Raw genomic sequence first — 9687 nt, forward strand, 5'->3', positions numbered from 1 at the left:
AACCCAGGTTAAGAACCACTGATCTAGAGTAACATTGTTAATGCAATACAATGCAGCTTTGAACACATTTTTAACTTCATAATTTGTCACAAATTTAATGTYGTTTAGATCTTAAGAGTTCATAATTTATAAATCTTAGAGCTGAAGTTATGCASAAAGTACATAAGATCTAAGTATATTTTGCAAGCAATTTAATTCCTAGTAAATTTTGACAACAAAAATAAAGTAATGATAATTAAGTTTGGCTCAAGACGAGGCCCAAAAGCACCAAGTGCAGGAGTGTGGTTAAGCCTCCTGGCTTGTAAACAATCTAAAATAAAAGCATACTTGTAGCTTAGAATCATAGTGTGTGTGATAAACTTGTTTAATTACAATGAGCCTTTTCCTGATTTGGAAAAATAATTAAATCTACAACTATCAGAAAAATGTTTTCAGAAGTTAATAATCAGTAAACCTATATAAAGATATTCAAGTGGTGCCATAAAAAMGGAGATGCAACATTTTGTACTCTTTTCTTGCATTCTTTTCATTGAAATGAACCATGGAGCCTTTTTTATTTACGCATGTGCTTTTAACTAAAATAAAGTAATCAAGAACAGAATTTTGATATCTTTTTTTTGCCGTTCCTTTTTCCTTTTTCTTTCTGGAATTTGATACAGTGAACCMAACTAMAGGTTTTAAATGGTTTAGTCATAGTAGTTATATCCTATTTTTTATTTGTTTAAATCGACAAGCATATTAAGATATTTGTACACATTGTTGGTATTTTTTGTAAATTTACAGAAGAGGATGACAAACTGACAAAAATGTCAGGAAAATACAGTTTTGTAGTGCTATCAATTTATTACATTATAAAAAGTTTTAAAAATCACGGTGTTATAAAAATKTTAACTTTATATCATACAATATATTTTCATTAAGCATTTTTACAGTATTTTTTTAGCAAGTTCATGCAATTAGATCAGTGATAGCCTATAGTCTTTGACATGATTATTGTGAGATAACCCTGTAGACTTTGTCATTTTCATCATTTTTAAGCAGTCTCAGTGAAAGTAAACATTTTTGAAATTGTTTTTTTTATAAGTTTATGTCTAGCATTGTTAATGACGTGTACTTTAAATAAATATTGACTTAATGGTTAAAAACAAACAGACCAAGAGATGTTAAGATATTCAATAAAAAGAAAACAGACAACAGTATAAACAAATGTTCAGGAACAGGCACCTTATAAGTATGTAATCTCTTTTCCATAAGGTTTTCGTGTGTTAGCCAGCAAAGATTGTGCTCCCAGAATCATGGATCCAGTCCCGAATACAGCAAATCCATCTGCTTTACAAGAGAACATAAATATGAAGTCACTCAAATACAAACGTTAAATTCTTATTTACCTGTGATGTGCTTGATTTCACTCATGTCCTGTTTGTCTTTAATTTACATAGTAGAGCCAGTAAACAATGTTGAAGAAGGAAAAAACAGTTGGGAAGATCATTCGGGACCATTTGTCGATAGAGTTTACATCAGTCAAGTCCGGGATGGTGATTTTTAACTGAGAGGCCCGCCTCCGAAGTCGGCTTTTCTTTTGAGTCATGTGGCGCTCCAGTGCATTTCGCCCAAAGTTGTGCCTTGTCAGCCCTGATTTGCGATATTGCAGATTTGAGCTGTCATATGTTAACATGGTATTTCGCGGGTCATTGAGACCCAGAGCCAGCTCTGTAACACCCATGTCATTCTTGATATCCAGAGTGCCCAAGAGGATGTTTTCATGTGTGTCCATCTGTCAACAGAAGAGTTGCAAATATATCACCGAAGAGTAAAAATAAATATTTATTATGTAAAGAAAAATGTCAATTTCAATACCTTTTCACTTTCCTGTGTTGGTATTATTTACTCAATAAGTTAACAAACTGCATAAGGTTCAGTTTGTTTGTGTTGGGGTGGGCATGTTAGTTAATACTATGTATGCTATGAATGTATAGAAACGGATTTTGCAGTACCTTGTTTTTTTGATCTCCAAGCCCAATTGCTGCGTCATCCATAAAGATTGGCTCCCACATTGAATCATGACCTGCAAGGTCTCTTTGTTTCATTCTTGCGTACAGAGTATCATCTCTGCCAACCACGTTTCCCACAAGCCACTGCAGACAAGTAGCAAAGAAAACTTTAAGAAAACATGAAGAAATTTAATATCTGAATGATAGCGGAACATTTGTGGGGAAAAAAATGTTTTGAAACTATGTCCTAAATTTATGTTACTGTTATGTAAGCATAGTGTTTTCAATGCCACATGTAACTCCAAAAAAAGGGTACACTACATGGTTTCACTTGACTGGAACATCTCATATTTCCTTAAGAGACAATAATAGACAATTATAGCAATTACCATCTTAGCTCACTGTGCAAACAGGTCCAAATCAAATGCAGCTATAGAAGCAAACTTGGTTCATATTATGTTCAAATCAATCCACTTACCACAAATTAATCTTTTACAATTTTATTAAATTCATGAGGAGGAGGTAATGTGTGTAACATATTTGGAAATTTGATATTTAGTATGAACTTTACCCATACCATACCAAAAATTCAAATAAAACTATCAAACAATATATTCTGAACAAAATAACGTTTCTAAATGTTGTCAAACGTAATAGAAACCTGCAACTAAATAACGGTTTGGCCAACATAAGCTTTATACCAGATAGCTTGATGTGGTCTTGACTGTTAAAGCTAGAGTGAAAACCACAGTGAGATCAAAAGTGCTTTTTTGGTGTAGAAGCTTTTAAGTCTAGTAAAAGATTTAAAGACATTTCAAAGGAATTTGAAAAAAATCAATTCGACTGTAAGGAAAACACTCGACAAGTGGATAGTCAAAGCAACTGACAACATGCTCAGACCTGACTGCAAACAACTTCCCCTGAAAGCTGACCACTAGATGATAAAAGTAATAAACATTGCTAAAAAATCATTACAAGACCTACAACAGGCTCTTGTTCTAAGTGAAAGAACACGCCCACATAAGCATTAAGAGACTGCGTCTGGTTAACATTGATAGAGTTTTGCAAGATGGGAACCTCTAACACACTAAGCCCAGACTTTATTTGGCAGATAGAATGTATAAATAGACCAGAGAGTTTTAAAAATTGTTTTTCTGACACATGAGTATAATCTTAAACTGGACACCAGAGCAGATGATGTTTGACATAAACCTGTTACAGGAAAAACGCCTCACACCACCTGTGAAGCTCTGAGAGGGAAATGTCGGGGTTTGTCAGGATGATATAAAGAAAACATGAAGACATCTTTAAATAAACATTAAAGCTGAAATTGATCTGGACTCTGCAACATGCCAAGTACATATAGTAAGCTTTTACCTTATTTGGATCCATCCTCATCTTTTCATTGTTTGCCATTGCTGTCTTCTCAGCAGCCTTTTTCTGACGCTGAGGGCCCTGGCCAAAGAAGATGTAGTTCACCAGAGCATACTCCAGCAGAGCCAGGAAGACAAACACAAAGCAGCCCATGAGGTACATGTCTATGGCCTTGACATAAGGAATTTTGGGAAGGGTTTCTCTCAGGTGGGTGTTAATGGTTGTCATGGTGAGCACCGTGGTAATACCTGGTAAAGAAGAATAATTTCACAGCATGAAGGACATAGGCTAGCACTGCATCACTACATAAAACTACCCCTGAGAAGAACAACAAAAATATGTAACTCTGTAAGATTAAACCATCTCACAAATGTGACCTATTGACACCAAAGAGGGAAACAATTTCTGATTCATTAAAGCTGCCAACATCAATGACACTCTAGTCATTTTAATACACTTTGAGGGACAAGATAAAGCACTCTAACCTGAAGTAGTGCAGCCATTTTAAATTTATATGTCAACTTTAATTGTGTTTACTTGTCAGGAGCTTCTAGTATTTGATAAGCCAACTTTTATATATAGCAATTTCTATGAATATTCTCATTTTTAGTGTCATCCTGATTCACAATAGTGCTATTATTTAGTAAACACAGTTGCATAATCTGAGGGGTTTTTTATTCAACCTTTGATAAAATACATAATGGCTCAAATATTTTCCTAATTTACACTTGACATTTTCACTTTATTTAGGAACTTTTAATTTGTAATAAATTACTTCCTGTTTTCTTAGAATATAAATATTATGGGAAACAGGAGGAAGTTTCTCTTGGTCCATCTTAAAATATGGAAAACTACAAGAGAAATTGATATTGAAATGAAGCAGATGAGTGTTAATCTTCCTAAGTCAATGGATGCAAGAAATGTAGCTAGTTACCTTAACCTACCCATATCTGGTGTAGGAGCAATCAGTGAAAAGTTTAGCACAATTACAACTTCGACAAAGTTGGAGAAGTGTCCACAATTACGTTGCATCCRCATACAGTAAGCAGGATGGTGAGAGACTCACTGAAATCTTGAAAACATTGATGTTTTTGCACACATCTTTACCAAGGCTGCTAATCATTGGGGAATGTGTTTTGTAAATAACATTAGAAGCCTAATCCTGAAGCTTAGCTTTACTTTTCCAGAGCAAACAGAATCGTGGGGTTAGAGCACATAAAACACCATGAAATCCTCTCAAAGACAACAGTTTTTAAAAAACAAACAAAAAATAAGCTAATTTCTATTTAGTCACAGAAAACATGTTTTTTTTTTCTTCTACTATACCACTGCCACAACATTGACCTGTGTTTAAAAAGGATTGAAGCAATGTCCCACACAGTTTTTGTAAAGGCTTAACAACACTAACAAAGGATTTTTGGACACAGCAACCATGTGATTCAGATTTTACATGTCCACTTTAATGCCCCTAAATCAGGTCAGAGTTAAGTGGTTCCTAAATCCAGTGTGGAAAGGAGCATGACGGAATATTTCCCAACACTGTTGACCTGCCTCCATTACAGAGCATTACCTTTTGTTTTTATTTTTTTTCATCCCACGCATGCCTTCCCACAGGATCACTAAATGCGGCATAGTCGTCAATCAGTGAAATTGCCCTGTGGGCTAAACTGGGGATTGAGGATGAAGCTAGCTTGATGGAGTTTTGTGATTAAAAAAAAAAAAAGAGAAGCTTCTGATAAATGCAAAATCTGAAACAAGCCTATGCTGGTTTTACAAACCAGAGGAGGAGTTAAAAATGTAAGGATACTTAAGCTGAATTTACTGCAATTGTGAATATTGGAGTTCCTAAAAGTCCATCTGATGTGATGGATACTACAGGAAAATGTCTACCTGTAGTAGAACACACCGCTGGTGTGTTCTACTACACACACCAGCGTGTGTAGTAGCACAAAGTGTTATTTATGAACACTTTGTGCTTCATACACTTTGTGCTTCATAACATGCAACGATTAGGAAGCTTAATACAAGGTAACGTTAATCAAACTTTCACTGTGTTCTCACCTAGAGYCACTCTGGCTGCAGAGGCATCGTAGTTGATCCAGAAAGAGACCCAGGACAGAATGGTGATAAGTATAGAAGGCATGTATGTTTGCAAGATGAAATATCCAATATTCCTCTTTAGCTTGAAACTCAGGGAAAGACGTGGATAAGAACCTGGTCAGATGAGAAAAAAGGGAACTGATTAAAAAAAAAATCTGAATACTATAAGATGTAATTTTCATTTCTAAATTCTTTAGCTGGGAACTACTGTTTTAATACTAACTGCAGAAGCAAGCAGCTTCTCACTCCCTAAACAAACCATGTGACACAGTACTTTAAAGAATCACATCACATGGAATGACAACGCCAGAATTTGTCAGGGTCAGATCCTGAAAAATTGGTTCAGGGAGCATCGGCCATCATTTGGTCTGAATCAAGTGTTACAACACATTGTGTGTGTTTATTTAAACAGTGCCACAGATAAAAGTGTGCACAATATTTCACGCACAATTCATGCAGTAAAAATGCGCATTAATCCAAGCATACTTTCAATCTGCCGTGAAAATGTGACGGTAATGGAAACCTTTTTTTAAGAAACAATAAAAAACTACAAATAACCAAAAGTCACTTCAGGCTGAAAGGACATTAAGTACCAAGTTCTGGCGGTGCTGTGGTGGTGCCAGGGTGGAGGCCTTAATCCTTGACGTGGCTGTCGCAGGTTCAATTCCCGACCTGGTGACCTTTGCCACATGGCTTCCCCCATCTCTCATTACCCATTACCTGTCAGTTCACTATTAAATACAGGCCACTACAGCCAACAAAACCTTAAAAAAAAGTATCAAGCTCAATGTTTTTATTCATGATTTTAATCTTTTATTGTTTAAATCTGAGTGATGTAACTGAACTACATTTAGCCTCACACATTAATGTAACACACTTATTACATTACTATTATTGGAAAACTCAGTCGGATGTAAATAGTACATTTGCTCAGTTTTTGTCACACATAGATATAAAGTTAGTCCAGTATGAAAGTCACTCATACCTGCCCAAGAACGTACAGTGATGGTCTACATTGTGGATTCTGCACTTACAGAAAGGTTATTAAAAGGCTTTCAGATTTTGAAAATACTGCAAAAAAAACAAACTCTGTCTCTGCATTCTTTTAATATCACTAGTTACACAGTTCAGTATCTACATCTCTACACTATATTCAAAAAACCCATCGTCCTCAGTAAATGCTAAACTGCAAAGCACATGTATAAATATGCTAAAAGTCTAAGATGACTTTATTGTGCCAGATTTTTTTGTGTGTGTTTTCCATCATAGCTAAATAACTGATTATGTTGTGTTTTTCTTTATCTCCCAGCATGGTGCTGCAGCCAGAGGTATGTTGCCTTTGCATGACTATTTCAATCCCAGACTTTACAGCAAGTTTCATTTCTTACCAAAGTTGTAGCTAATAGCATAAACATTTACTTTTATGATGGCATATAATGTGACGTACGCACATGACAATTACCTGTGGAGAAGACAACATTCTTGGAGATAAGTTTATGATCCACAATAGAGAACTGGGGCAGTTCGATCTTGTCCACCCCTGTCACAGCGTTGTCTCCTCCTCGCCAGTAGAATTCAATGTCATCAGTGGTGTAACCATCTGGTACAGAGAACAAACATCGACAAATGTTTTCATACATATGACCCACCTTTTACCTGTGCAGGTATTTAAATGCCACTTTGCACTAAAACATGAGCAACTTTTAACATTTTTATGTTAAGGGGACAATATTTGGTAATGGGGCCAATGAGATTAGAGATGTTGCTGAAGGAATAAGACAAAGTTAGCTGTTTCAGTGAAGGGAGCAAGAGAGACATAATTGAATAAAACTGATTTATTTATCTTATTAGGAGCAAATAATAACTTTGTATCAGGTATAAAAAACATCAATGTGCTTCATATGATAGAAAAATACCAGTAGTTCATGAGGAAATGATACAAAGTGCTTTATATGACCTGTAAAAATTTGCTCAGTGCATCTGAACAGTTAGTAGAATAACAAAACCAATACTAGGTGCTACCTTGTGAGCCGTCCTATAATCTGTTTATATTATTGCATTTACCAAAATGTATTATATTTTTGTGAAGTCAGTGTTTGTCACTTTGGTAAAGTAGGTGATTTTAATGTCACACTAACTTGCGCAGTCATAATCACCTAATTTAGTCTGTTGCTGTTGTAATGTAGAGCTAGATAGGATTTTAGAAAATGCTTCGTCAAGATAGCATTCTGGGTTTAAAGTTCTACGTAATTAATCTTTAATTAGTAATTGGTTGATCGTTTATTCTTTAAGGTTCTTTAAGGTGGTTTTGTTTTTAACTACAGCAATAGTTGTACTTATTTGTCTATGAACAAGTAGAAAGATTAATTTTATTAATTCAATGTTTTTTCTTCACCCTTTTCCTCATAAACAGTTTAATACAAAAGTCATTAATAGAAGCCAAACCAAATGGTCCATAATTTGAAAGAAGTCAAATAGACACATTAAGTCCGCCTGTTGTTGCAGGGGTAAARCATTTGCACAGAGCAAAATAAATAAAATTGTTCATGATAACGTCAAATGGAAAAACAATATGATACTAAAGCTATTTAACTGGGACTCTACCGAATCTGACTCCAGGCTCTTTTCTTTTTCAGAGTTATGAAATAATGTCACAGTTGATTTGTTTCAATAAGAGAAAAGGATTTTGGAGGAAGATAAAAAAAAAACCATTTTGATCTGCCTTAGGGTTAAAAATATTAAATAAAGCTTTTGCTATTATTTTGTTAACAACAAACAAACAAAAAAAATACATATATAATTTTTATTGAAAGGGCTGGAACATGTGATGTTGCATGGTGCAGGGAAGTCCTGTATGCAAATGCCAGTTTGGGCTCTTTCTACATGCGTTTCTGGGAAGTTCTTCCCATCCAAGCTTGAGTTCTCTKTGGGTTCTCCAGCMCAGYTTCCTCCCACAGTCCAGGAAAATGGCTGCYAAGGTTAATTAGTTACTCTGGAGAGAACTATTCTCAGTTAACTAACTCAGCAAGATAAGGTTAACTAAGTAACTTTGTTAAATAACACTAGCTCCACTACACTAATGCATGGACAAATTAGTATAAATACAAAAATAGATGCTGTTTTTTTAAACTAAGATTGTGGGCTTGACTGGAGCTGTTATCTCAGAACTTTAAAAYAYKTCTCCYCAGACAGAAGACTGTCTCACAAAGCATTATCCAGGTAAGTTGYACATAATCKTATCACATTAGTTAGATGTGTGGTTATAATCCCAGYTTTCATATTTKACCAAAGGACAATGCTTCAAAAACATAAAGCATTTCAAAACATTCCTGCTGAMAACARCCTTCTCCTCATCCTCTGCAGTGAGYGAGGATGACCCAGTTCACTCCCAAATGTTCCTCAAATGAATTTCATTAAGTTCAAAGTSACTGTAACGTAATTCCTCRTCTAGTAATTAAAAATGATTTTGCAGTGTGCTGCAAACTGTTCATCACTGTGTCTGAACACGGAGGAATCATTYGAAGGTAGAAAAAAATAAATAAGCCACGTAACCTGAGTGTGAAAACCATTAACACCCCACAGGATGTCTGCAGTTTCTAGAAATAGTTTGAGCTCAACCAGCAGATGTGAAATAGAAAGGAAAGATGAATCCGTCTCTATGATGTGGATTGCTGGAGCAGATAATATGGCTGCTATTTTGRAGAAATGCTGTTACAAAATATTAGTTTCTCTGTAAGTTTACAGAAGCTGAAGGAGAAATGAACAGCAAAGTCCTTTTACCTCCTCTCTCCATGAGTTGTTTCTGTTGTAGCATGTATGAGAGCAAACACCGAGTCCTGAAGGTTTGTCTTTGTTGTGCTCTTTGTTTTTTCAGCCACTGAAAAACATTTTAACCTGCTAATCAGTAGGAAACATATTTCTGTGTAACATCCATATAAAAGGCTCTGCTTCTGAATGTGTTGAATATACTGGTTATGTTAACTCTATTCATATCCAGCTGTAAGTATAATTTTGTTTTCCATTTACTTTTCTCTGATCCAATAACTACAGTCATACTCAAACTGCTTCATTGAGTAAATGTATCTGACATTCCCACAACTTGGATTTGCCAAACGTCCTCAGCATGTGGAAATAAATTACTGGAATTTCAAACATTTACTTTTATTTTCCTAGAGTCTAAATACAAAGTGAGATCATCAGATTTTGTGGGCCTCTGTGAGGC

The 9687-nt window shown here is 35.2% G+C and overlaps 1 protein-coding gene across 2 annotated transcripts in view; it reads right to left on the reverse strand.

Moving 5' to 3' along the window:
* Window positions 1-802: 802 nt before the first annotated feature.
* gabrb2b (gamma-aminobutyric acid type A receptor subunit beta2b) overlaps window positions 803-9687 on the reverse strand; it is a 42783-nt gene continuing 33898 nt past the window's right edge. For both annotated transcript variants that reach the window (XM_008426911.2, XM_008426912.2), the window contains 5 exons: window positions 6928-7065; window positions 5427-5579; window positions 3369-3613; window positions 1995-2135; window positions 803-1774 (listed from right to left, as the gene is read on the reverse strand). In XM_008426911.2, the coding sequence (XP_008425133.1) occupies window positions 1427-1774; window positions 1995-2135; window positions 3369-3613; window positions 5427-5579; window positions 6928-7065 (1025 nt within the window). In that variant the 3' untranslated portion in view covers window positions 803-1426. The remainder of the gene's footprint in view (window positions 1775-1994; window positions 2136-3368; window positions 3614-5426; window positions 5580-6927; window positions 7066-9687) is intronic.

The sequence above is a fragment of the Poecilia reticulata genome, linkage group LG14, assembly GCF_000633615.1.
Source record: "Poecilia reticulata strain Guanapo linkage group LG14, Guppy_female_1.0+MT, whole genome shotgun sequence".
Taxonomy (NCBI): Eukaryota; Metazoa; Chordata; class Actinopteri; order Cyprinodontiformes; family Poeciliidae; genus Poecilia; species Poecilia reticulata.